We start from the raw sequence: 26,634 nt of genomic DNA, 5'->3' as shown, positions 1-26,634 counted from the left end.
TGTGGCTCGGAGCTTATCCAGGGGTCCTGGGTGGCGCCCTCGCTGGATTCGTGGCTTCCAGTGGGCACAGGCCCCTCGGTCGCAGGCAGTGGAAGGATGGATGAGACCAGAGCGTTTGGAGACAGGGGCCACCTAAGAATCCCTAGAGCCTGGATTGGAAGAGGTATGGAGTGAGAGCCAGGCAGGCGAGAGCAAAATGGAGGGCTGGGCGTCTTCCACCTGCTCCTGGGCACAAGCTGGGCACCCCTCCTAGTGGGCAAAGAGACTGAGGTGGCAGAGTGCACCCCAGCAGGTAGTAGGGGGCCTTGGGGTGAGGACTCACAGCCCCGCCGTGGGGTCAGGCAGTGTTTCTGATGTGCGGGTCTACAGGCTGGCAGTGGGAGCCATGCCCGGCCCGAGTGCTGTGCTGCCCGCGCTGACCTCTGCGTGCCCCCTGGGGGAGGAGCAGGCCTTTTGGGTTCCAGTTCCTGGTGTGGCCAGTCCCCCATCCACGTGTGCACAGTGCCTCCCGCGTGGCCCCAGGGCTGTGTGCCCTTCTCCCACCCTCGGCTGGCATTGGCATTTCTCGATGTCACTTCCTTCCCCGAGGGGCGGAGGGAGCAGTTGTGGGCCAGGAGAGTTTAATCAGCAGCGTCAGCGACCTCGTCCCAGGCCCTGCCCTCGTGTCTGTGCCCCCATCACAGAGGCAGAGCGGGTGTGTGTGCGTGCGGGAGTTGGACTCAGTGTCATCACCTTTCTGGTCCCCATCGCTGACTGTCTCTGCACCTGTCACTTCCTCCTCCCCTCATGAAGACAGCAAGACCCTGTGTTGTCCTGGGTGAGAGGGTGGGAGAGGAAAGATGGGGCCTATGAAAGCGTGAAGGATTAGGGTTAAACTTCAGGGAGGACTTCCCACAAGAGGGTTGGCTGCTGTGGCTGTAGATGGGACTGTGGTGTCTCCTCTTGAACCAGGGTTGCAGCAGCTGGGTGGGGGGGTGGTTACTGACACTCCCAGGAGCCTGGTTAGGAGGGGTGGGGGAGGGGGGCTGCGAGGAAGGAACAGAGGAAAGGGAGAGGCAGAGATAAGGCTGCTGGGCTCTGGTGGGGAGGGGACCTGGGGGAGGAAGGCCTGCCCACTGCCCCCTGGGATTCCAGGCGGGACCTGCAGGAATGGTGCCCCCAGGCAGCTGGCAGCTCCAGGCAGGATGTGTGCAGGGGGAGAGGTGAGGGGCGTGCGGGGACCTGTCCCAGCCACTTCTCATCACTGGGGCAGCTGGTGGCTTAAACCTTAATCCAGGACAGCGGCAAAACAATGGGCCCTGCAAACAGCCTGGGCTTTGAGCCCGGGGCGCGGATGGGCAGGGGGGTGTGGGGCACGCGGGGGGGGGGGGGGTGCACACAGCACACAGCAGGGGCTTCTGGTAGGGGAGGGCGGTGGGGGTCCCCCAGGCCCTCATCTCCCCCGATCAGTTCCTTGCCAGGTCAGCAGTGATAGGAAATCCAGGGGATTTCTGTCCTCAGCAGAATTCCCAGAGAATTTTCTCCTGTGGGCTCCCCAGAGCCCTGTGGGCCAGCAGCGGCTCCGCAGAAGAGGCAGGGCTGTGGCTCTAAGCGGAATGAGCAGGGGGGTCTGGGGTGGGCACTGGATCTCCTGCCTGCTGAGCCCCAGCCTGGGGATAGCCAGTGGTAGCTGGACCCTTCCAGGAACGGGGAACTCACAGCCCAACTGTGTGATTGCAACAGACTCCCTTGCCTGGGGCTTCTCCGCCCGTCTCCCACCTGGCCCTGGGAGCTGCGGGAAGCCAGCTGATTGCCTCTGTCACATTTTTGTTGAAGCTTCTGGGTCCTCCTCCAAGCATGCGCACTGCAGCCCGCCTCCCAGCCCAGGGCCGGATCCCTAGCACGGGGCCGGCCACGCGTGCGGCTCCCCCTCCTCCACATGTACGAGCGGGAGGCTGGCCACACAGGCTGAGTGGCGACAGTCATTGAACTGTCTCCAGCCGTTAGAGGGGGGAGAGGGGACTTTGGAGTGGGAGCTCCTCACCCCACAACTGGTACCCAGCCCCTCAGCTGAAGCTCCTGCCTGGTGCCAGGGAGCAGTGGAGGATGCCCGGGGCTGTGCAGGCGCAGGTGCCGGGCCTGGGTTAGGGCAGCAGATTGATTAGGCTGTGGATGTTGGGGGCTGGAGTCCCTGAGTTCACAGTCTCCCCGATTTTTGTCACCCACTTCCCTTGGAGTCCGAGGAGACCTGAAGTCACCCACTTCTACCTCCTGCCCGAGAACCAGCCCTGTGCCCCGCCCCTTCCAGCCTTGGTCTTCAGACACCCTCTGCCATGTCATCTTGGGGAATCCCAAGTATCTGGGCAGGTCGGACAGAGGCTAGAGTCCCCCCACCCTTTCCGGTGAACCAGCCGGGCCTCTGAGCTGAGCTCCGGAGCCGCAGGAAGTCTCTTAAGTTGCCTGATGTTGCTTGGTTCCCGTGTGTTCCTGCAGCTGCTGCTGTGGTGTGTGCGTGTGGACTGGTGTGTCCCTGTGTGCCGTGTGTGTGCAGGGCTGTGATGATGTGTGGCGCGGGTCTCCGTCGGTGCGTGTGTGCTCACACATTTGCACTTGCACTTGGCTGTGTGTTGGAGTGTTCTGTCTGCACACTCTGTGCACCCTTGCGGGTGTGCGAGCTTGCGTGTGTTTGCGTGAGTGTGTGAATGTGCGCTTCTTGGGTGGAATGGCTGTGTGCCCGGGGCTCTGCACACAGTAGGTGCTCAGCGAACATTTGCTGCTCTGAATTCACTGTTGACAACTTGTTTCCCAGGAGGCAAAGGCGTCACTGAGGGAGAAGGAGAGAAGGAAGAAGCCATTGGGATGATGGGGGTGGGAGCGGAAGGAAGGGGCCGGGAGGAGGTCTGGGCGGGCCAGGAGGCCCTGGAACGCGCGACCGTCTTTCCAGGCCCTTGGCAGCAGGAGGCCCAGCACAGAGCCCACATACCAGCTGCAGGGGCTCAGTCAACCCTGTCTCCCTGTGCCCCCACAGCTGCCCCTGGGCCTGCGAGATGGGTGCTCGCCTGGGCGCCCCCCGCCCTGGCAGGGGCCAAGGACGCTGCTGCTGCGCAAGAGTCTGCAGGATGGCTTCGGCTTCACCCTGCGCCACTTCATCGTGTACCCGCCCGAGTCGGCCGTGCACTGCAGCCTGAAGGTACGCCCGCCCTGGCCTGCCCGCCCGGGGCCCAGCCTGGCCCCTCCTGCCCGGGCCTGATGCTGCTGGGCCCAGCCTGGCTGGGCCGCTTGCCCTGTGCGACTGTGGACAACCCCCCTGGCCACTCTGGACTGGGTCTTTCAGGAGAAGGGCTTGTGGCCGGTTCAGGACAAGGGGACCTCTGGGCTGTGGAAGGTAGACATCACCTTGGAAAAGATGGTGCTCTTGGGACTTCCTGTCCACTGGCTGCCGTCCCCTCCCCAGCCTGAGCCCTTAGGGAGCCCAGGCTAACACACCTCCGAGGCCCCTGGTCACAGCACTGGCAAGAAGGGGCTCTGGATCCTGGTCCTGCTCCCTGTGTTTGGGGCCAGGTCACCACCCTCTGGGCTCGGCTTGTCCAGCTGTCACCCGAGGCCGTTCGGTGACTTGCTCTCCAGCAGCCCTTAGAGCCCGCTGTAAAAGTCCACTCCTCCGGCAGGGGAGGAGCCAGACTTATTGTACAGTCAATGAGCCCCTCTCCCCTTCACCGAGGCTGGGACCAGCCCGCACAGCTGTTGGGGGACTCTCCCCTGGGGATGGGGCACTGTCTGTGTGCACACATGCGTGCACATCCCCTGGGCACAGACATGCATGTTTTGGTGCTCTGTGTGCATCTGCTGGCTTGTGAACACGTCGCGTGGACCTCACCGTGCAGCTCTCTTGCGCATGTCTGGTCCTGAGGGTGCTTGCATAACTGTTCTCATTGGTTGCAGCTATGCTGAGGAACCTGTGAGGGCTGATGGTGTATGGGAGGGGCCGCTGCCCCCGGACACCCATGGACACCAGTGCCTCCTTCCTTCCCGCCGCAGAGTGCCTCTGCTACCATCTCTCAGGGGACCCTGCTGAAGGGTGACCCCAGCAGAAGCGGTGTGCAATGTAGACCACGCTGGCTGGGGAGCCCTGGCTCCCTCGGGGCACTGGGTGACCCTGTGGCAGGGCAGGCCCCACCCTCTTTCTAGAACCTGCCCGGGGTGGGAGGGGAGGCCGGAAGAAGGCTGTGTTCTCCCCGCCTGCCTGCTGCTGTGTGTCCCAGTGTGTGCCTGCCTCTGGCACCCGCATTCTGTGCTGTCAGCTTGCATCAGCGGGCGCACAGTTGCATGGAGGTGAGGGTGGGGGCCCGCTCTCCTGCAGTGCCCCGCAGCCTTGCTGTAGCCCACCCTGTCCAGGCCAGAGTGCCAGTCAGTCCCAGGTTCTTTGAGTCTCTGAGTAGCCTTGGACAGTCACGCCCTGACATCTGTACAGTGGGTGGATCTGTGGAGAGAAATCAGAGGAGGTGATGCCAAAAGCCCAGGCTCACTGGAAAATGCCCCATCCTCCTGGCTCGTGCTGCCTGCCCCACCTCCTGGATCCTGCCCAAATCCCGGGACACTCCCCCGACTCCCCAGGGTGGTCCCTGGGCCCGCACCTGGCTACCGGAATGCCCCCCTGCCTGGCATTCGCACTGCCCCCTCCCACGGAGGGGTCTTTGCTGGCTCCCGCATCCCCTGTCCTCGAGCCTGGGAGCTGCAGGCTGACTTCTGCCCCTCAGCCTTCTCCTTTCTCCCTGTGGGTCCAGGCCCCACGTGTTGGCTTACTGGTGGCGCCGAGTGTCTGCACCGCCCACCCCCTCCCGCCCTCCCCCACCCCCATGGCTTTTCCCTGCTGCCCTCAAACTTCCCCCAGAGTCCCCGCCCCGAGGGACACTAATCAGACCTTGCCTCCCATTCTCTGGGGCCGATAGCTGCTGTTTGCTCACGTCAAGCCCGCTTATCTGCCGGGGTCTTCTGTGTGTGTGAGCTCCATGGAGCCATGGGAGCGCCCCAGAGAAGGGGACGTGGGTGCCCCTTTACACTGGGGTTGCCAGATAGCTGGGGGCTAGGTGGTGCGATTGGCAGGTACGAGAGAGGGTTGCACCTGTTACTGGGGGACTTGACAGGGCTCAACACCCCAGCTGACAGTCCTCCCAGCCCCACTGCTGGCCGCTGCTGCTGGGCTAGCTGGAAGGAGATAAGGGTGGCGGGAGCCTGCAGGACTCGCCCAGGAGGGGCAGGGCCTCCCTGCCAGGGCTCCCGCCCTGTGCTGCCAGGGCTGCAGGCAGGGCCCACACCCAGCTCTCTGTTCCCTGCAGGAGGAAGAGAATGGAGGCCGAGGAGGAGGTAAGGAGTGGGGGGGGGGGGGCTGCGCTGGGACTCACCCTCCAGCTCCTGCTTCTCTCTTGTGCCCCCCCCCGCGCCTCTGCCCAGCTGTACTGCTGTCTCTGTTTCCACTGTAGCCCGCTCTGTGCACCTCCTCACTCTCTCCTCCCCCCCCCCCCCCGTGTCCTCTGCACCTCTGTCTCCCTCGGGGCCTGTACACCTGCAGACGCCTGTCCATCACTGCGGCCCATGAGTGGTGCTCTGTGGGTGTCCATGGGAATGTGGGACACGGCCCCAGCAGGAGCTGTGTGGCCAGGGGGCTGGTGCTGGGGTGTCCTGAGCAAGGGGGGCCTGCAGGGGTCCTAACACCCCTTGCCATTGCCCGTGCTGTTGCTGTACTTCCCGGGCATTCAAGGGAGAGCTCATTGAACAGGCAGCCATCCTGCTCTGCCACTCGGCTTCTGCTCTGCGCCCATGGGAATGTCTTTCTGTGTCCCCATCCCAGAGGCCGTGGGGGTGGGGAGCTGGCTGGCAGGAACAGGGACAGTTGGCTGCAGAGGAGTGTTGTGGGTGAAATATGGTTCGTGCGCATCCTGGGGTTCCCAGGGTTCCGCTTGGAGCCCCCAAACCTGGGGCAGGGAGTAAGTGGGAGACGAGGGGTCAGAGAGAGAGAATCTGTCCTCCGTGAGACAGGGAGCTCTGGAAAGGTCTGTCCATCCTTGTCCATCTGGTGTCCGGCACCTGCAGGGACACACAGGCGGTAGGGAGCGACTCAGTGTCATCTCCCAGCTGTACGCGCTCCTGTCTGGTTGTGTGTGTTCCCTGGACGTGTGGGTCTGTGTGTGTGTGTGTGCACATGTGCGATCCTTCTCTGAGTGTGCCCCTCTGGAGCTGTGACGGCCGTGACCGTCAGCAGTCACCCCCCGCTGACCTGACTGATGCTCACCAGGGCCCTCCCCGCGGCACCGGCTGGAGCCCATGGACACCATCTTTGTGAAGAACGTGAAGGAGGATGGGCCTGCCCACAGGGCGGGGCTCCGCACAGGTGAGCTGTCCCAGTTACCTGGCCCTACCTTCCAGTTAGGATGGGATTCTTGGACACAGGCGTTGGGGAGGCCCCTGTCACTCACCGTCACCTGTGCCTGGGGCTCTCAGTGGGGCCATTGGCACCCCTCGGCTCCTCACACGCGGCCCTGCCCCTTGTCCCCAGGAGACCGGCTGGTGAAGGTGAACGGGGAAAGCGTCATTGGGAAGACCTACTCCCAGGTGATCGCTCTGATACAGAATAGGTGAGTGAGCTCCGCCCCCCGCTGCCCTTGGCAGCTCCCAGCCGGCTCATGCCTGGGCCCTGGGGTGCCTGTGACTGGCATCCCCTTCCTCCCGAGCCTGCACCCCCGCCCTGCCTGACCCTCTGCCCGTCTCTGCAGCGACGACGCCCTGGAACTGGCCATCATGCCCAAGGACGAGGACATCCTGCAGCTGGTGAGTTCTGCCCTGGTTTTTGCTCCAGAGGAGGAAGTGTTGGGGGCCTCGCGGCCTGGCATTGCCAGTCGGGGCTGCCAGGCCCGTCCCTGGGCTGGGGCTGGTGGTTGCTTCATTTGGGCCGCTCTGCTGTGGCAGACGGGAGGCGCTGATCCTGGCGGGCAGGATTCCTGCCAGGGTATCTGGAAGGCGGGTGGCCCAGCAGGCCCTGCTGGGCTGGCACGTTCTCCCGCTCCCTGCACCTCTGCCCGGCTGCAGGTGAGCACACACACACACACACGCACACACGGTACCCCATCATCACGCACACCACCACACACATGAGGGATGTTCCAGACACAGCCACACCACGCCTGCTCACAGTCACTCTCCGCCGTGCCACACAGAGACACTGTTTCCGAACACTGCGACCTCACCACACTCACTCCCCAAAGCACCACGCGGGGCCCGTGCCCGCCTTCCTGTTGCCCTGAGCAAGCGTCACAGTTCCAAAGCGGATGTGATGTGGCCGGGCCCCCTGAGCCTCCTTGGCCGCCTGCAGAGGAGCCTGTCCCACGGACACCGGCCAGACACACCCTGACGTCACGCATGCACCGCACTGGAGGTGTGTACACACACACTCGCACCTGCAGTGCCTGGCGCCCTGGCCATGTGGGTCCCAGCCAGAGGCCGGCTTGCTTGCCTCATCTGAGGTCACTGCCCCTTCAGGGGACGGCTGAGGGCCAAGTCCCGGAGGCCCTGGAGCCACCGGAGCCACCGCGCTGCTTTCTGCCTTCTGCCTTGGTCACACTCCCATAATCACTGTAATCACAGCTTGGCACGGTGCCCCCTGGGAGCCTCCGCCCCCTGGCCTCAATTGTCCCCCTGCTCCAACTTGGCTCACCCCACATCTCAAGGCCCGGCCCCAGCGCTTTTTCCCCAGGCTGAGGCGTGGCCAGGGCGGGACCCAGGGTATCCCCCGCTGTGCACAGTGGCTGGGGCTAGGGGGGCCAGGGCCGCAGCTGTGAGCTCGGCTGCCAGGTTCCGGTGGGCTGGCGACCCCAGATGTCAGCATCTGGGCGCTTCCGCTGGCCCCCCCATCTGCAGCCGGCCTGAGGGTGGGGCTCAGGCATTCCTGTGGTTGGGAGCCAAGGCTGGAGGCCAATCGGGCCGCGGCAGCTGCTGACGCCACCACCGACGCGGCGAGGCCCCTCCACACCCATCCTCCCTCCGTGCTCCTCCCGCCAGCCAGCCTGAGAGCCGGCGGGGCCGAGGGGGAGCCGCGGGCAGGGCAGACTGAGGGGCACCCGGGCCCTGGCCGGGGCCAGCTGCAGCAGTCAGCGTTGAGGGGGTCGGCAGGGGCGCGGGAGGGCCGAGCGAGAGGGATGCGGGGAGCCCCGCGAGCCGGCAGGATGGCAAGAGGGCGCGGTAAGTGAGTCCCCGGCCCCGTGTGCGCCGGCCTGGAGGGGCCGGTGTGCGGGGGTGTGGTTAGCCCGGCCTGGTCACGTGATGTTTGTGCCTGGGATAGCGAGGGGGGCTGTCCCTGTATGTGTCTCATTGTGTTCCGCTGTGTGTGAGTGTCTGGGGTGAGTGTCTCCCTATGTCTCTTTGTGGTATGTGGGGGGGATTCACCCTCCCCTGCCTGGATCCTGCGCCCTGAGATCAGTGCCCACTGCGGCTCGTCCGTCTGGGGTCCGGGGCCTGGGGCCTGGGGCCACCAGGCCACTGTCCTTGGGGGCCGCCTCCTTTTTTGGCCAGCCCTGGGAGCTGGCCCTGTCACTCCTCAGCAATGCAGCCTGGCCTCAGCTCACAGCGCCAGATTCCAGGCCTGCTGGTGGCAGGAGGTGGCCCAAGGCCCCTGGGCCGGGCTGGCCCCTCCTCCGTCCCGGCCGTGGGGAGCAGGGGAGGGAGAGAAGTTCCTCCTCAGGCTGCTGGCTCGGGGGCCAGGCTGCCCAGCTGCCCGGCCTCCGCCCACCCCACCCTGGACACACCCCTTAGCCCCTTTCTTCTCTGTTGTCTGCCACCTTGGCCAGTCTCTGTTGGGGTTTTCCAGCCCCCTGCCAAGGGGTTGTGGACGTGATTGGGGAGCTGGGAGAGCACCCCCGAAAACAGATGGGAGATTGAGTGTGGCCGGAGGCGGCTCCCATTCACAGTCATCCAGCATCCCGGAGCTTGCGTCTCTCGAAGGCCCCTGGCCTGTGTCCTCCCTCACTCTGCGCCCTGGCCCGCCCTCCACCTAGGCCTGCCCCGCTCTGACCTCTGCCTTTGCTGCTCTGCTGGGGGGCTCGCCCTCCTGCCCTGGGGCCTGTCCGCTACCGCTCACCTGCCTGTGTCTCCGGCAGGCCTACTCCCAGGACGCCTACCTGAAGGGGAACCAGCCATATACCGGAGAGGCCCGCAGCATCCCAGAGCCGCCCCCCGTCTGCTACCCCCGCAAGAGCTACGCTCCGCCAGCCCGGGTCTCCGCCTGGGCCACTATGGTGCCTGAGCCCGTCTCAGCACTGCCCAACGACTCCCGGAGTCCTGCTGCCTGGAGTGACCCGGGGCCCCGCGTCCCGGCCGCCGCCCGTGCCCACCTGGACAACTCCTGCCTGGGGATGAGCCAGCCCCGCCCCAGCCCTGGTGCCTTCCCCAACCTGCCCTCGGAATCCCGGACGCCGCGTGCCTTCCCGGAGCCTGGCAGCCGGGTGCCCCCCAGCAGGCGGCAGTGCCAGCAGGCCTTGTCACACTGGCTGTCGAACCAAGTACCCCGCAGGGCGGGGGAGAGATGGTGCCCGGCCATGCCGCCCCGGGCTCGCAGCGCCTCACAGGACCGCTTGGAGGACGTGACTGCCCACCGCCCATGGCCCTGCTCCACCTCCCAGGATGCCTTGAGCCAGCTGGGCCAGGAGGGCTGGCACCGGGCGCGCTCAGACGACTACCTGGGCAGGGCCACTCGCTCCGCTGAGGCACTGGGGCCAGGGGCCCTGGTTTCGCCCCGTCTTGAGCGCTGTGGCTGGGCTTCCCAGCGCCCAGCTGCCCGCACCTCTGCTTGCCCGTCCCGGGACCTGCCAGGGCCCCAGGCCGCGCCCCTCCCCGGCCTGCAGGGCCTGGACGACGTCGGGTACATCGGGTACCGGAGCTACAGCCCCTCCTTCCAGCGACGGACTGGCCTCTTGCACGCACTCTCCTTCCGGGACTCGCCCTTTGGGGGGCTGCCCTCCTTCAGCTTGGCCCAGACCCCTGCACCATTTCCGCCAGAGGCCTCTGAACCAGCAGCCAGGGTCGTCAGGCCGGAACCCAGCCCCCGGGCCCTGGAGCCTCCCGCTGAGGACCACCGTGACGAGGTGGTCCTGAGGCAGAAGCCCCCGACGGGCCGCAAGGTCCAGCTGACCCCCGCGAGACAGGCGAACCTCGGGATTGGCGACGAGGCCCCGGAGCCGGAGCCCAGTGGGCGAGGGCCACGCCTGGGCAGGAAGGTGGCCCCTCTGGCCACAACCGAGGACTCTCTGGCTTCCATCCCCTTCATCGGTGAGTGGTGGTGCCCACTGTCCCCTACCCCCCTGTCTGCCAGCTGGGTGCTGATGGGGTCTGGTTCCTCCGTGCATCCATCCGTCCGCCCGTTGATCTGTTTTGCCTCCCATCCTTCATCACCCTTTCTCTCGGGCTACCACCATCCACTCACAGTCTTTCCCCTCTCCTCTCCTCCATTCTCCCTTTGTATCTTTCACTCTTTGTTCCTTCTGTCCACCGCCCATGCCTCCAACAAGCACTTGTGTCTGGCCCGGTGCTGGCCCCCATGCTCTGCTGGGGAGTGGGGGCCACTCAGGGCTGAGCCGGCCACACAGGCAAGGCTCGGGGTTTGAGAAGGGCTCTGTCGCGTGGCCCAGGGTGTGGTGGCCAGAGAGAACCTTGGAGCAAGGACAGCTGGCTGAGGCTCCGAGGAGGACAAGTCTGGGGAATGATGGGGGGGGGGGGGCTGGAACAGCAGAGAGCCTGAGGTGGGAGCGGGGAGGCCCTCCCGCGGCCCAGGGTCTTATCCAGGGGTTTGGGATTTATCCCGGGAGCAGAGGGGCCTGATGAAGGCTTGCCCTAAGAGTAGGTGTTAGATGAGGGCGCGCGAGGGGTGCTCACCCCATGTTGGGAACGAGGAGGGGCAGGAAGGGCGGGCAGGTCTGGGACGCGGTGATGTGAGGCGCGGGCAGGCAGCTGGCTCGGCTGGGTCTCGGGGCCCAGGAGGAAGACCAGGGTGCAGACAGATGGCCCCGGGAGGCCAGACCAGCGCCCAGTGTTGTACCTGGAGCCGAGCTCATGCCAGGGCAGCCTGAGGAGTGAGGAGAAGAGGCCCTGGGTAGACGAGGCCGCGGGCTCCCCACCAACCTTCAGTCAGAGTGGAGCCACAGGGAGGCTGGGCCCTCTGGGCGCTCTGATGGGGGTGCAGCCCCTGCTTCAGGGAGCCCCCAACGAATGCAGGAGACCATTACCCTCCGGGGTTCCCAGTCTGATAGGGGAGACAGTCCCTGTTCTCAGGAGCTCTCAGTCTGATGGAAGAGACATAGTCCCTGCCCTTCCAGTCTGAAGGTGTGTGTGGGGGGGTGTCTCACAGTCCCAGCCCTCAGTAGCTCCCAGTCTGGTGGAGGAGACAGTCCCTGTTCTGAGAGGCTACCAGTCTGATGGAGGAGACACAGTCCCTGCCCTGAAAAACTTCCAGTCTGATGGGAGGAGGGGGTCTCACGGTCCCGGCCCTCAGTAGCCAGGACCCATTACTTCTCCGTGATGGAGAAGTCTGATGGAGGAGACACAGTCCCTGCCCTCAGTAGCTCCCAGTCTGATGGAGGAGACACGGTCCCTGCCCTCAGTAGCTCCCAGTCTGATGGAGGAGACACAGTCCCTGTCCTCAGTAGCTCCCAGTCTGATGGAGGAGACACAGTCCCTGTCCTCAGTAGCTTCTGGTCTGATGGGGTTCACAGTAGCTCTCAGTCTGATGGAGGAGACAGTCCCTGCCCTGAAAAGCTCTGGTCTGATGGAGAGGGGGAGCTCACAGTTCCTGCCCTCAGTAGCTCCCAGTCTGATGGAGGAGACAGTCCCTGTGCCGAGAAACTCCCGGTCTGATGGAGGAGTGTTGGCTGTGCTCTCAGGAGCCTGCTCTAAGCAAGGCGGCTTAGCCCCGCTCCCGGTGCCCTGGGGGTCACAGGGGAGGCTGTGTCTCTGCTGAGGGGGAGGTGCATGGCCACAGTCTGTGGGGCCGGTCTCCCTTGGCAGGGAGGGTGATGCCAGCATCACCGTGGAGGGGGTCACTGGGCGCAGGCACTGGGGTCAGGCGGATCTGGCTGTCTGCCCTCTTCACCCCTCCCTCCCTCCCCTGCTGCAGATGAGCCCACCAGCCCCAGCATCGACCTCCAAGCCAAGCACGTCCCTGCCTCCGCTGTGGTCTCCAGTGCCATGAACTCTGCCCCCGTCCTGGGCACCAGCCCGTCCTCCCCGACCTTCACCTTTGCCCTCGGCCGCCATTACTCCCAGGACTGCAGTAAGTGCTCCCCCCGCCCTGGCCCCTCCCACTGCTTCCTGCCCCCTCTGAGGCCCCTGCAGAGTCACCTGCTTGTCCTCAGGAGGGGAGGGCTCTGGGGAGACCCCGACCCGCTTCCCCACTGACCCTGGGCCCCGCCATGGGTGCCTTTGCAGGCAGCATCAAGGCCGGCCGCCGCTCCTCCTACCTGCTGGCCATCACCACGGAGCGCTCCAAGTCCTGCGACGATGGGCTCAACACCTTCCGAGATGAGGGCCGGGTGCTGCGGTGAGGGCTGCTCCGGACGGGGGTGGTCGACGGCCACAGCCCTCCTAGCCTGGGCTGTGGCGGGGACCTTGGCCCTGGGGCGCTGTGGCCCCTAGGGCTTGGACGGTGGCAGGCGAGCCCTTGGTGGGTCCCCCACCCTCCTCACCCTCCCATCTTGCTCCCCAGGCGCCTGCCCAACCGGGTCCCCAGCCTGCGGATGCTGCGGAGTTTCTTCACTGACGGGGTGAGCAGCCCGTGTGCGCCTGCGCAGGCCCCCGCCTCGATGAGGGGCACAGGCCCGGGATACCTGTGACCCGAGACCCACTCCCCTGGCTGTGTCAGCGGTGTGACCCCCACCCGCACGTGGGCGCTGTCTTCACGTCCGGAGCCCGTGGGCCTCCCACCACTTGCCGTCGCCTTCTGGGATGTCCCTTTCTGGGTCCTCCCCGCCATGCGTGCCAGGCTCACCTTCCCACTTCCTCCAGGGTTCTTAGGCCCCGCCCCTGGCATGGCGGCCTCTGCCCCCACCGGCCCCCTCCCTCCCTGCTCTGCGGTGGCCCTGGCCCCCAGATAGAATAGAAACCTGAGCGCAGGGTTCCACGCGTGGAGCTCCCTGCTGGGTCCCGAGCACCAACCATGCCTGCATGGGGCCTTGGGGGATGGAGGTGTGTGGGAGGGGGCACACAGGGCGCACAGATGGAGAGCCTGGAGTGTGCAGCCTCAGACCCAGGAGACGGGGTCAGGTCTGCACCGCCCACTTCCAGACGCCTGGCTGGGCTTGACACCTGGCCGGTGTGGCCACCTGCCTCCTCCTTTATCACTTCCTCCGCTTACTTAACTCTGCCTGACACTTGCCAGGGCCCCCTCGCGGGAGTCCTGTTGACACTGTCACTTCCTCTGACTGCTCGTGGCCAGGCTGCGGCTCCCACAGCTCAGCCCTTGTTGATGTTCCCGCTTGCGCTGCTTGTTTAACTCCTGGGTGACACAGCCGTTTCCTCCGCTTCCTTGATTCCTCTAACGCTGTAAAGTTAAAAGAGGTTCCGATTGGCTCTTCCAGCGTGGGGAGGCCAGGGCCTGCTGGCAGCTCGTGGCCTTTCCTCCTTTCCGGCTTCTGCTTTGCACACATCTCGTGATCTCCACACAAGGGGCCAGAGAGGGCAAGTGGCACCCATGCGGTCACACAGCACAGCGGAGCGCAGCACGGACGTCGGCCGGGCCCCGGTGGCTGCCAGCGGCCCATGGGGCTCCTGAAGTGCTGGTACTGCGGGAGCCGCCCTAAACTGCCCTCTGCTGTCTCCCTACAGTCCTTGGATAGCTGGGGCACCTCCGAAGATGCTGAGGCCCCTTCCAAGCGACCTTCAACCTCTGACCTCTCGGATGCCAACTTCAGCGACATCAGGAGAGAGGGCTGGTTGTATTATAAGCAGATCCTCACCAAGAAGGGCAAGGTAAGACGTGCGGAGGCGTGGGGCTCCGGCTCAGCTGTCCAGCTGCTCCTACCCGGCCCCCGCAGCCCCGGACCAGAGAGGACAGGCTGCAGCCTGAGGGACAGAGGCTAGCGGCGAGCACCAGCTCCCCAGGGAGAACCGCAGGCCTCCTACCATGGCGGTGGGCTTTGCCGAGGACGGATCTGATCAAGTCGTGCGTCCAGGTCTGACAAAGCCATCCCAGAATGACGATCACCCCAAAAATGGTCACTGGGGCTCAACAAAAAGGAGGAGCAAGGACAGGGTGCTCGTCAGAGACTCTGAGGCCCAAGGAGGCAGAGGCAGAGGCCGGCCGAGGGCTGAGTCTTTATCCTGAGGGCACCGAAGGCCCCGGGCCCCAGGAGGGTTGCAGCTTTGTCATCTCCGCCTTGGCGTCCTGGGGGTGAATTAGAGAGGCCTCACTGGAGGCGAGATGGCCAGCTAGGAGCCCCCACCGAGATGCAGATGAGAGGCGTGGACTGTGCTGGGGGCGGGGCAGGGTTGGACAAGGAGGGGCAGGGGGGTGTCCCGGGGTAGAGACCTGCAGCCCCATGGGCCAGGGGAGAGGGCAGAGAGCAGCAGCCTGCTGCCGGCCCCTGGGTCGCTGAGTGGCCGGCGGCTGTAGCGTCTGCGCGCCTGGCCTCCCTCTGACTCGGCGTCTTTGCCCGCGAAGGGAGCTCGTGATAATCCCGGGGAGTGGAGGCCATGATCTCAATGAAGGCTTCCCCCAGGGCCTGGCGTTTGGCAGCTGCGCTCCTGCCAGCTGCTCAGAGGCAGCCCTAGGCACCCGCGGCGGGGGGCGGCCCCGGGCCCCCCACACGTACCCAGACCGGCGACGCTCGAGTCCCTTGCATAACGTGGCGCGGTATTTGTCTGTAACCTGCACCTTGCCTCGTCTGCACCTGACTGGATGGCACAGGTCGGGCCCCTGGGGCCTGAGTTGCCCCCGACCCCCCGGGCCCCTGTGGCCGCAGATTGAGCCTCTGGCTATGGACACTCCCTCCGGTTCGGCGAGCCTCACTTTTCCGAGCTGTGAGCTGGGCCCAGGGTTGCCTGCCCCAAGCAGAGGACGGCGAGGCACGTGGCCTGGGCAGCACTCGTCGCCTGTGGTCCGTTCGTCTCTCCTGGGTTCTGGGGAGGTGGTGGTGAGGGAGCCGGCCCAGCCCCGCCCTGCTGGGTTTGCACGCGTGTCACGTGATAGCTCCAAGGGCACAGACTTGGGATGTGCGGGAGTTTAGAGACCTTAGCATGGGTCGTTGGGGTGGGTGGGGGGCTGCAGGGGAGGTGTCCAGAGGCCTGAGACACGAGTGCGAATCTACGAGCAAGATGGGGTAGGGAGGGGAGGAGCGGTTAGGAGGACACAGTGCCACCACCGCTGGCCAGGTGAGCGAAGGGGGCCTGACCGAGGTGGCCGTGTGGGCCGGGGGCAGGGGACAATTGAGGAGAGAGATCCCAGGGCACGGCCAGCCTAGGCTTGCTGATGCCTGGGAGGTGCACCGGGAGGTGAGGAAGAGGAAGAGGCAGGAGCAGGCTGCAGGGTTCCTGGTTCCTGGCTTGGGCTGTGGGAAAGGTCGTGGGTGGTGAGACCCCGACTCTACCCCCCAGTCAGGGGCACTCCAGGAGCAGGTCTGGGGAGAAGAAGCTGGGGGGTTGCATTGGGGTCATGTGACGTCCAGGGCCCTGAGAGCAGGTGTCCTGGGGACAGCGGCTCTGAGGGGACTGGGGAGACTCAGGTGGGCACTGGTGGCCTCGGGTACAGGAGCACGAGGGAGAAGGCCAGGGACCCAGCTGGGCCTTGAGGAGGAGGTGACGCTGGCTGTGGAGACCACAGGAGAGCCAGCGGGAAGGCAGGGAGCCAGCAGGGTAGGGCCCGCTGTGTGGGCCAGGCGGGGGCCACGTGTGACTGGATGGTCCTGTAGCAGCTGCGCACGCCTCCTGCCAGGTGGCCCGTCCCCAGCCCTGGGGGGCCCCTTCCTGCTCACTAACCGGGTCTGGAGGACAGGGGCTTCCATCCACTTGCTGGCTGGCACCCGAGGTCACTCGTGCCCTTGGGAGTGGGGGCCAGGACCGAGTCAGTTCGGACCTGTGGGTGTATGCTCCAGGGGTCCCAGCCTCCCACCCCTCCGCCCCAGCCCCCAGTCTCTTCCGAGGACCCTGATTACCCACAGGGGAGGGGTAGCTGTAGGGGGGCGCGTGCCTGTAGCCACAGAGCCCATATGTGGCCTTGAGGGCCCAGTTGACCAGTAGGGGACACTGGTGTGGGGAGGGGCTTGGCTTGGCCCTGTCCAGCTGGGTTAGTCCAGGGGCTGCCCTTGACCCCTCCTATTCCTAACACTACGAGCCTCCCCAGAGGTCCCTTCTGTCCCTCATTCTGAGCATCCTTGTCCCTGTCTGGCAGTTCTGTGATGGTGGCCAGGGTGCACACACGGGGTCCACGCAGTGGGAGACCACACGTGGCTGTGCTCGCCCCGCCTGCCACCCTGCTTCCGCCTCTGGTTTGCTGTGCAGGCAGAGGCTTGTGCCGGGGGTATAGTGGGTAGGTCTGCAGCAGTGGGAAGGAGCCTGGGATCGGGTGGGAGGTGGAGCCGCTGGCTCCAGGCCGCTGCGAGGACCTTTAACGCATATATTCAGTAAAGCCGGTGAGCACGGCGCTCGGCCCTGGGACATGCAGGTGAGGGCGGCCCAGCTCCCTGCCCCGCAAACACTGGCGAATGAACAAGGAGAGGGTCACCGTCCGGTCTGGAGGGAGGCAGAGCTGCCTTTAGGGGGAATAAAACACTGATCAGAGGAGGTGACAGGGCAAGACGGTGGTGGAGAGGAGGGGCTCCAGGGGAACGAACCGCACCTGCAGAGCTGACAGCTCAGGAGGCGTGGCTTGGGCTCGCGAGAAAGGAGGGGGGAGACGAGCCTGAGCCAGACCACTGAGGCTTCAGGTTGGAGTGCAAGGGCCGCAGGCCCCTTAGGGGGTTCTGCACCAGGGAGCTGACATTGCCCCCGTCTAAGCAGATGGCACAGGAGAGTGGAGACGGGGCCGGCTATGCCCTGTCCTGGCTGGAGGTGTTGTGGTGCGGACAAGGAAGTGGCGGGAAAGATGGAGACAGGGACAGTTTTTCTTTTTCTTTTTTTTTTTTTTGACAGGCAGAGTGGATAGTGAGAGAGAGAGACAGAGAGAAAGGTCTTCCTTTTTGCCGTTGGTTCACCCTCCAATGGCCGCTGTGGCCGGCGCATCGTGCTGATCCGAAGCCAGGAGCCAGGTGCTTCTCCTGGTCTCCCATGGGGTGCAGGGCCCAAGGACTTGGGCCATCCTCCACTGCCTTCCTGGGCCATAGCAGAGAGCTGGCCTGGAAGAGGGGCAACCGGGATAGAATCCGGCACCCCAACCAGGACTAGAACCCGGTGTGCCAGCGCCGCAAGGCGGAGGATTAGCCTGTTGAGCCACGGCGCCAGCCCAAGTTTTTCAAGTCACTTATTTCGGAGGCAGAGGGGCAGAGAAGATTCACCGGTCCACCGGTTTACTTCCCGGACACCCACAGTGGCCAGGGCAGGAACCCAGGCACGTGCACCATCACTGCTGCCTCCCAGGGTCTGCACTAAGAGGAAGCTGGAGTCAGGAGCCAGAGCCAGGAACCGAACCCAGGCCCTGCGATACGAGACACGGGCATCTTACCTGCGAGGCCAAATGCCCACCCCAAGAGGTGGAATGTTTTGGAAGCAGGACAGTGGTGGTTGATGCGTTGGATGTCAAGAGCAACAAAAAAGGAGGAATTAAGGACCTCTCTCGGGTTTCTGGGCAACGGAGCGGATGGACTGAGCTGGGGAAGATGGCGGTGGGGGCAGGGAGCAGATTGGATGGTGAGTGGCGCAGTGGCAGTGGCCTGTAAAGCCCCTGAGAGCGGCAGGTGGAGGGAGAGGTGGAGCCGGCCCGGGAGGGCCAGGGTTGTGCACAGCGATGGAGGGCTGGGTTTAAAGCCAGGGGCCGTGGACTACGCCCCTGAGGGTGGCTGCAGGGAGAGGAGGGACTGGGGCCAAGCTCTGAAACTCCTCCCCCTCCTCCCAATCTTAGCTGTGTTGACCTTCAGGGCTGGGGGATTCTACTGGGGGGAGCTGTGGGGTCTTAGCAGAGCTCCCACTTCTACCTGCGGATGCCATGGCACCTCCACCCCAGGGCTCTAGACAAGTGTCGCTGCAGGCCGGCTTGCCCCGTGGGGGATGGGGTGCAGAGGAGGAGACAAAGAAGGGGCCAGCCCAGTTAGGAGGAGAACCAGGAAGGATGGTTAAGACATGGGCAGAAGGGGCTGGTGCTGTGGCTCAACGGGTTAAAGCTGTAGCCTACAGCGCTAGCATCCCATATGGGCATCAGTTCAAGTCCCGGCTGCTCCACTTCTGATCCGGCTCCCTGCTAATGGCCTGGGAAGACAGTAGAGAATGGCCCAAGTCCTTGAGATCCAGCACCCACATGAAAGACCCAGAGGAAGCTCCTGGCTTCTGGCTTCAGCCTGGCCCAGCCCCAGTCTTGGCAGCCATCTGGGGAGTGCACCAGTGGATGGAAGACCTCTCTTTTTCTCTCTCTTTGTGACTCTGCCTCTCAAATAAATAAATAAATCTTTAAAAAGAAACAAAGGCACTGGCAGAGAGGTGGCTGCTGGATTGGCCACATGGCGGGCCGGGGAGGCCGTGAGAGCCGCCCCCAGGCACAGCGTGCTGATCGGGGTCCAGTGAGAGGTGGCTCCCCAGCGCTGGGGACGCCGCTCACCTGAGAGGGCCGCAGTAGCATGGCTGTTGAGCATTTGATTTAGGATGGGTCCTGCTGGGAAGGGAGCCCAGGCCTCCCGGGGTCTCCTGCAGTGCCCTGGGGCATCATTGAGCCCCGAGGGGTGATGATGGCTACTTGGAGGAGATGGGCTGGGGTGCACAGGCAGGTGGGGGCTGCCAGGGAGTCAGACGCAGGTGCAGGTGCAGGTGGAACAGGGAGGCCCTGGCAGGCAGTGGGCTGGGGTCTGTCCTCACTGCTGGCTGCTGCCTGCTGCTTCCCGTGCCTCTGGCTCTGGGCGGGCAGGCAGGCCCAGCTCTCACCGCTCCCCGTCTCTCCCCCCCCACCCGTGTCTCCCTGCAGAAAGCGGGCAGCGGCCTGCGCCAGTGGAAGCGGGTGTACGCCGCGCTGCGGGCGCGCTCGCTCTCGCTGAGCAAGGAGCGGCGGGAGCCCGGGCCGGCGGCGGCGGGGGCTGCGGCGGCCGGCGCAGGTGAGGACGAGGCGGCGCCCGTCTGCATCGGCTCCTGCCTGGTGGACATCTCCTACAGCGAGACCAAGAGGAGGCACGTGTTCCGGCTGACCACCGCTGACTTCTGTGAATATCTCTTTCAGGCTGAGGACCGGGATGACATGCTGGGCTGGATCAGAGCGATCCGGGAGAACAGCAGGGCCGAGGGCGAGGTGAGGCCCGTGCTCGCCCCAGCCGGGCCCCGGGGGCAGGCCAGGGCTACCCTGCGGCCACCGTGACCTCGGGCGACCTCTCTGAGCCTCACCCTCTCCTCTAGAAAGTGGAGCACACAGGAGTGCCCCTTGCACCCGCACTCGTGGGTTTTGGTACAAGGAAAACGCACCGAGCGCCTGGCAGTCCCAGGAGTGGCTGCAGTAACGACAGTAATTGCCACTGTTGTTGGAGCCCTGCCTTGGGCGGGCTCCGGTGCAGCCAGGTCAGCTGCAGGCCAGTGCAGCTCCCAGCAGGCGCAGGCCGGGATGTCCCCACTCGCTGTGTTACAGGCCCGGGTGCCCTGCACCAGAACTGCATGAGGCTGGCCCCTCTGCAGGGGGTTGAGCACAGTGACCTTGAGGGGAGGCCAAGCGGCTTGGCCTCTGGCAGCAGACGGTTAGGGGATGAGCCAAGGGCATTGGCGGGAATTTGGGGAAATTTTTGAAAAATAGCATCCCGTCTTGGACAGCCAGAGCCCCTCCAGGGGCCTGGGCGGGGTTCTCTCCACTCGGACCCCGTGCACTCCCACACAAAGGTGCCCTGGCACACCTGCGCCAAATTAGAAGGGGCTTGGGCTTGGGCGCCGGGCCAGACGGGCACCTGCTCTGGCCGTGGGAGCCGGGCGCTTGTGCTCAGCTCCCGGCCACAGCCCATCCCTGTTGCGGAAGACGTGACCTCTCGCTGACCGTCTGGACAGCGTCTCCTGACTGCAGTCGGGAGTGTGGCGGGGCTGTCCCCGGCAGGGCGTGGTCAGGGAGGCCCTGCGCTCCCTTTGTCACAGCAGCCGCTGCTCCTGCGGGGACTGTTGCGCGCCATGTGTGTGATGAGTGCGCCTCAACCTGCTAGCTCCACGTGCCTGTTGCTGAGGGTTCAGAGGCTCAGAGAGGCTCGATGGCTTACCCAGGGTCACACGGGGTCCAGCCCTGGCCTTTCCCGACCCAGGGTCTGTGCCCTGCCCTGAGCAGGTTTGGGGGGGTGGTGAGGCCAGGACGAGGCCGGGCAGTGGGCACTAATGTGGCTGCTGTCTCCTCTCTGCTGCCCAGGACCCCGGCTGTGCCAACCAAGCTCTGATCAGCAAGAAGCTTAATGAGTACCGCAAAGTGAGGTGAGGCCCGGCCCCGGGAGCGGTCCCCTGGGTGGTAGCAGAGGTGGCTCCGGTGTCCCTGCACGTGGGGGCCGGGTGTGGAGCCTCTGCACTCCCCTGCAGCCCAGGAGGGCTCGGCTTGGATGAAGGGGCGGTCCCAGGGGGCAGGAGGCCAGGACGGGGGGCCTGCTGTGCCACCCCAGATGAAGACCCCTCCTTCTTCCTTTTTCTACGCAGCCATAGTTCTGGGCCCAAAGCTGATTCCTCCCCTAAAGGCTCTCGGGGCCTGGGGGGCCTCAAGTCTGAGTTCCTCAAACAGAGTGCTGCCCGCGGCCTCAGGACCCAGGAGCTGCCTGCAGCAGGCAAGGGTAGGAAGGCACCCAGGGACGGGGCTGGGGGCTAGGGGCTGGGGGCTCTGTCCTGTGGGTCTGCGTGGAGAGGGGAGGGTGTGTGTGTGTGCGCGTGTGCATCTGTGAGGGCCTGTGAGCCAGCACCCTGCCTGGGAGGCTTCTGGTCTCTGCTGGTGTCCCTTTATGGGCGGAAGGCCCACACCCTCGGAGGCAGCCTTTGACATCTTCACACACTTTTGGCTGTTAGAGATTTCTTCCTTTGGTTGTATCTGAGTCTATGGCTCCCACTGCATAATTTTAGCATTTTTTAATTTGTTTATTTATTTGAAAGGCAGAGTGACAGAGAACAGGAGAAACACACACAGAGAGCGAGAGATCATCTCTCCCCTGGTTTACTCCCCAGATGGCTGCAACAGCTGGGGCTGGTGCACATTGAAGCCAGGAGCCAGGGGCTTCATCCAGATCTCCCACGCGGGTGCAGGGACCCACGCACTTGGGCCATCCTCCACTGCTTTCCTAGGCACATTAGCAGGGAACTGGATTGGAAGTGGAGCAGCTGGGACTCCAACCAGTGCCCATATGGGATGCAGGCACCACAGGCGGCGGCTTGACCCGCTATGGCATGGTGCCAGCCCCTCTATTTCCTTTTTTCTTTTTAAAGATTTATTTATTTTATTTGAAAGTCAGAGTTACAGGGGCCGGCACTGTGGCACAGTGGGTTAAAGCCCTGGCCTGAAGCACTGGCATCCCATATGGGTGCCGGTTCTAGTCCCGGCTGCTCCTCTTCCGATCCAGCTCTCTGCTGTGGCCTGGGAAAGCAGTAGAAGATGGCCCAAGTCCTTGGGCCCCTGTACCCACATGGAAGACCTGAAGGAAGCTCCTGGCTCCTGGCTTCAGATCGGCTCAGCTCTGGCCATTGTGGCCATCTGGGGAGTGAACCAGCGGATGGAAGACCTCTCTCTGTTTCTATCTCTCTCTCTAACTCTTGTCTTTCAAATAAATAAAATAAATATTAAAAAAAAAAAAAAAGAGTTACAAAGAGAGAGAGAAATCTTCTGTCCACTGGTTCACTTCCCAGATAGCTGCAAGGGCCAGGGCTGGGCCAGGCCAAAGCCAGGAGCCAGGAGCTTCTTCCACGTCTCCCACGTGGGTGCAGGGACTTGGGCCGTCTTCCACTGCTTTCCCAGGCGTGTCAGCAGGGAGCTGGATCGGAAACGGAGCAGCTTGGACTCAACCCAGCGCTCTGATGTGGGATGCGGGCGCCCTGGTGGTGGCCCTGGTAGTTTCAGTTCTCGAGGGCACACGGAAGCCCATCGGTGGCACTGAGGTCTCCTGCAGGGTGCGCGCCTTCTGGCCGGAAGTGGTTTCCCGCCACCCTCGCAGGGAGGCCCTGTGTGAGTGACTGTGCGTGCGGTGTCCTGGGTGCCAGCTCTGCCTGACTCTGCCTCCCCCACCCCAGATGACAATGCCGCCGCCCCCAAGACCCCCTGGGGCATCAACATCATCAAGAAGAACAAGAAGGCAGCCCCGCGGGCGTTTGGGGTCCGGCTGGAGGAGTGCCAGCCGGCCACGGAGAACCAGGTGGGTCCCGGGCAGGCCAGGGGAGCCCAGGGCACAGGGGCTCAGGGCTGCACAGGCCTTGGCACCAGCTCCCCGCCTGGCGCCGGTGCCCGGGGCAGGGAGCTACGAGCTAAAGTCCCTGCCAGTCCTTGGTGCTGTCTGGAGGCAGCGAGGGACTCCTGCCCTCCCATGGGGTCCTTGAGCTGCCCCAGCTGGGCCTCTGCCTCTCTGACCCCCGGCCCTGCCTGTGTCCCCAGCGCGTGCCCCTGATCGTGGCCGCGTGCTGTCGCATCGTGGAGGCGCGAGGGCTGGAGTCCACCGGCATTTACCGGGTGCCCGGCAACAACGCAGTGGTGTCCAGCCTGCAGGAGCAGCTCAACCGCGGGCCCGGCGACATCAACCTGCAGGACGAGGTGGGCGCGCCTGGGGGCCCCGGGGGCGGGGAGCCCTGCGGTCTGTTGGGTCAAGGTCATTGTGCCACATCCTGCCCTGGCCATGTGCCGGGCGCCAAGGGCTTTTCACAGCGGGTCCCTCCCCTTGCCTGGCTGTGATTTAGGAGCTAGGGCTGTAGCAGCGAGAGGCCCGGGCCCTGGTCCCGTGGGTGGAATCGTGGCAGGAAGGGGCAAACAGCCGCCACGCCGAGCACCGTGCGTGGAGCAGCTGTCGGGCCGGGGAGGAGAGCAGAGCAGGACCAGGGCACTGGGTCACTTGTGTGTGCGTTTTACTCTTGATGACTGCTTTGAGAGGCAGAGAGAGAGAATGGCCCCACCCGCTGGGTCACTCCCCACACCCAGGCCTTGGCTGGCCCCCCTGAAGCCGCCGGCCTTGAGCCGATGGACAGTAGGCAGCCCGCGATGGTCCTGGCGCTGGGGAGGCGTGGACGAGGCAAGGGTTGGAGCAAGAGCAGCCTGGCTTCTGCCCGACTGCGAGGAACCAGGGAGGCCTCGGCAGGGCCTCGGGAAAGGCCGCATTGCCCTGGGGAAGGACGGAAGGCGAGGCTGGCATCGAGTTGGGTGCTGGTGGTCTCTGCTCCCGCCACAGACTGGGGCGAGGGCGCTGAAGAGGGGACAGTCCGGCAGCGGCCTGTTGGGCTGGGCGCAACGGAGGCCCACCTGCTTGGGGGATGGAGCAGTCCGTCCCCGGGCTGAGGGCGGCCTGGAGATGGGTGTGGGGTCAAGCTGGGCTGGGAGGTGAGGTGGCCGGGAAAGCAGCTCTTTGGGGGAGAGGGTGAGCTGCAGGAGACCCAGGTCTGGACCTGGAGTGGACAGGAGGAGGGGAGGTGGGGCTGGCGGAGGTGGATGGGTCAGGGGCCCCAGGGAGCGACTGGGAGATGAGAGCCCACCCCTGGGGGTCAGGAAGTGATGGAGTGAGCACTGCGGGCAGTGGATGCTTCAAAGTGCATCTGTTTGACCTTAGCCGGGGGAGAGGGACCAGAGCCGAGGGGCTGCTGGCCAGGGCCCGGCCCTAGGAGGAGCGCACCATGTGCACTGGGCGGCCCCTGTGTCCTAGCACCACCCTGTGGCCTGCGGTGGGGGTGATGGACGTTAGCAAGGAGTGTGTGTGTGTGTTGCCAGGCTGTGTCACTGTGAAGGATCTTCTATTGCTTTCTGGGCGGTTCCCAGCCAAGTGGCTGTGCCCGGCTTTGTGGCCGTGCGGGGTGACAGTGCCACCTAGTGGACAGAAGGAGCAATAACTGGCTCAGTTTTCTTTTTTACAAATTTTTTAAAAGATTTATTTATTTAAGTATTTAAAAGGTAGAGATACAGAGAAAGACTGTAAGAGACAGAGAAATATCTTCCATCCACTGGTTCACTCCCCCAAAGGGCTGCAACGGCCAGGGCTGGACCAGGGAGAATCCAGGAACCAGGAGCATCTTCCGGGTCTTCCACGTGGGTGCAGGGACCCAAGCACTTGGGCCATCTTCTGCTGCTTTCCCAGCAACATTAGCAGGGAGCTGGAAGTAGAGCAGCCAGGACTCAAACCGGGGACCATACAGGATGCTGGAACTGCAGGCGGAGGCTTAACCTTTTACGCCACAGCACCGGCCCCACAAAAATTTATTTATTTGCAAGGCAGAGCAACATAGAGAAAGAAAAAAAATGTACATATACATATACATATAGATACACACATAGAGAGACATAGAAAAAGATCTTCCATCTGCTGGTTCACTCCCCAAATGCTGGCAACAGCCAGGGCTGGAGCAGGATGAAGCCAGGAGCCAAGAGCCCTATCCAGGTCTCCCACACGGCTGGCAGGAGCTCAAACACTTGAGCCACCATCTCCTGCCTCCCAGGGTGTGCGCCTGCAGGAGTGTGGGGTCAGAAGCAGAGCCGCCGGGCCCGGAGCCAGGCGCTCCCCTATGGGATGCAGGGTCCCAGCCAGCTTCAGCCGCTGCAGCACGCGTGCCTCCAGCAACCACCTTTCAGACCAGGGTCCTGCACTTCTGCACGGTTGACGTTTTGGGCAGAATAGCTCTTTGCTGTTGGGCGTTGTCTTGCACTGGAGAAAGTGTAGCAGCATCCCTGGCCTCTGCCCACTGCATGCGAGTGGCAACCCCCAGCCGTGAACACCAGAGGAGCTCCAAATGTGGCCAGATGTCCTCCCCGGCCGAAACCACCCCCACGTAGCCAGGGATGGCGCCGTGGCACAGTGGGTGAAGGCCCTGCCTGTGACGTTGGCATCCCACCCGAGTGCCAGTGCTGGTTCCGATCCAGCTCCCTCCTGATGCACCGGGGAAAGCAGCAGAGGATGGTCTGGGTGCCTGGGCCCCTGCCACTCACATGGGAGATCCGGATGGAGCTCTTTTTTTTTTTTTTTTTTTGACAGGCAGAGTGGACAGTGAGAGAGAGAGACAGAGAGAAAGGTCTTCCTTTTTCCGTTGGTTCACCCCGCAATGGCCGCCGCTACAGCTGGCGCACCACACTCATCTGAAACCAGGAGCCAGGTGCCTCTCCTGGTCTCCCATGTGGGTGCAGGGCCCAAGGACTTGGGCCATCCTCCACTGCCTTCCCGGGCCACAGCAGAGAGCTGGCCTGGAAGAGGGGCAACCGGGACAGAATCCGGCGCCCTGACCGGGACTAGAACCCCGGTGTGCCGGCGCCACAGGCGGAGGATTAGCCTAGTGAGCCGCGGCACCAGCCAGATGGAGTTCTAGGCTCCTGCCCCAGTGCTGGCTGTTGCGGCCATTTGGGCAGTGAGCCATCAGATGGAAGACCTCTCCCTCTCTGGGTCTCTTTTTATTTCTCTGTAACTCTGCCTTTGAAATAAATAAATAAATAACTGCTTTCTGCAGATGGCAGGCTGGCTGGCCCAGCTGGCTGAGGGGAACTCAGTGGGAATAAGAGAGACCGGGTGTGGACGTGAAGGAAACAGAACATAAAACAGACAAGCTGGGCTCGGGCCGCGGAGGTGGAGCTGCTTCAGCCGCGATGGTCAGGCAGGACTTAAAGGAGGATTCTAGGTGGGGACCAGCAGGTGCACAGGGCCCGAGTCAGGGAACCCCTGCCGTGCCGGGGGTCCTTAGACTTTGGGGTTAAGGGGAGGGCAGCCAGTGGCTCTTTGCTGATTGGGTGCACTGGTGGGCAGGCGCTGAGGCTGGCGCACGGGCAGACAGAGGCTGGCGCCTGCGGAACCGAATGGCAGACTGTGGGCAGCCCCTGGGGGTGGCCCTTGCTCCCTTCTGTGCCCACAGTGCTTGACCTGAACTTTCTGTGAATCCTGGGGGTTGGTGGGGGCGGGACCTTAACTGAGCACAGGGTTCTGCTGCCAGCGCCCGAGGAGCAAGGCCCCAGCCCAGAGACCCCTCTGTGGGCAGAGAGGATGCCCCTGGGCCTGACGCCTCTGTCCCATCCCCAGCGCTGGCAGGACCTCAATGTGATCAGCAGCCTGCTCAAGTCCTTCTTCCGGAAGTTGCCCGAGCCTCTGTTCACTGATGGTGAGTAGGGGGTGGGGGCGGGGCGGGGGTCTCGGCCGCACGCTGCCCACTCCATTGCTTGCGGTGTTGCTTTTGGGTGGTTGGCTTTACCTTTTGATTACAAATGAAACACAGGGGCGGGTGTTCAGCCTAGTGATTACGACACCCCCTCCCACATCCGGGGCCTGGATTTGGTTCCCAGCTCTGGCTCCTGACTCCAGCTTCCTGCGGGTGCAGCCCAGGGAAGTGGCA

At 64.1% G+C, this 26,634-nt stretch overlaps 1 protein-coding gene across 2 annotated transcripts in view; it reads left to right on the top strand.

Moving 5' to 3' along the window:
• Positions 1-26,634, top strand: part of ARHGAP23 (Rho GTPase activating protein 23) — a 71,073-nt gene that overhangs the window by 20,888 nt on the left and 23,551 nt on the right. The window contains exons 2-17 of one of the 2 annotated variants that reach the window (XM_062175696.1): positions 3,008-3,169; positions 5,316-5,343; positions 6,272-6,367; positions 6,533-6,611; positions 6,750-6,804; positions 9,126-10,293; positions 12,134-12,289; positions 12,445-12,556; positions 12,722-12,779; positions 13,840-13,983; positions 19,115-19,432; positions 20,516-20,577; positions 20,794-20,924; positions 22,366-22,487; positions 22,724-22,879; positions 26,325-26,403. In XM_062175696.1, coding sequence (XP_062031680.1) covers positions 3,008-3,169; positions 5,316-5,343; positions 6,272-6,367; positions 6,533-6,611; positions 6,750-6,804; positions 9,126-10,293; positions 12,134-12,289; positions 12,445-12,556; positions 12,722-12,779; positions 13,840-13,983; positions 19,115-19,432; positions 20,516-20,577; positions 20,794-20,924; positions 22,366-22,487; positions 22,724-22,879; positions 26,325-26,403 — 2,926 coding nt within the window. Of the gene's footprint in view, positions 1-3,007; positions 3,170-5,315; positions 5,344-6,271; positions 6,368-6,532; positions 6,612-6,749; positions 6,805-8,115; positions 8,212-9,125; positions 10,294-12,133; positions 12,290-12,444; positions 12,557-12,721; positions 12,780-13,839; positions 13,984-19,114; positions 19,433-20,515; positions 20,578-20,793; positions 20,925-22,365; positions 22,488-22,723; positions 22,880-26,324; positions 26,404-26,634 lie in introns of those variants that run through there. The other variant, XM_062175697.1, reaches the window with a different exon arrangement.

This window comes from Lepus europaeus, chromosome 18, assembly GCF_033115175.1.
Source record: "Lepus europaeus isolate LE1 chromosome 18, mLepTim1.pri, whole genome shotgun sequence".
Classification (NCBI taxonomy): Eukaryota; Metazoa; Chordata; class Mammalia; order Lagomorpha; family Leporidae; genus Lepus; species Lepus europaeus.
The sequence above is the reverse complement of the archived record's forward strand: the minus strand, read 5'-3'. Positions and strand labels throughout refer to the sequence as shown.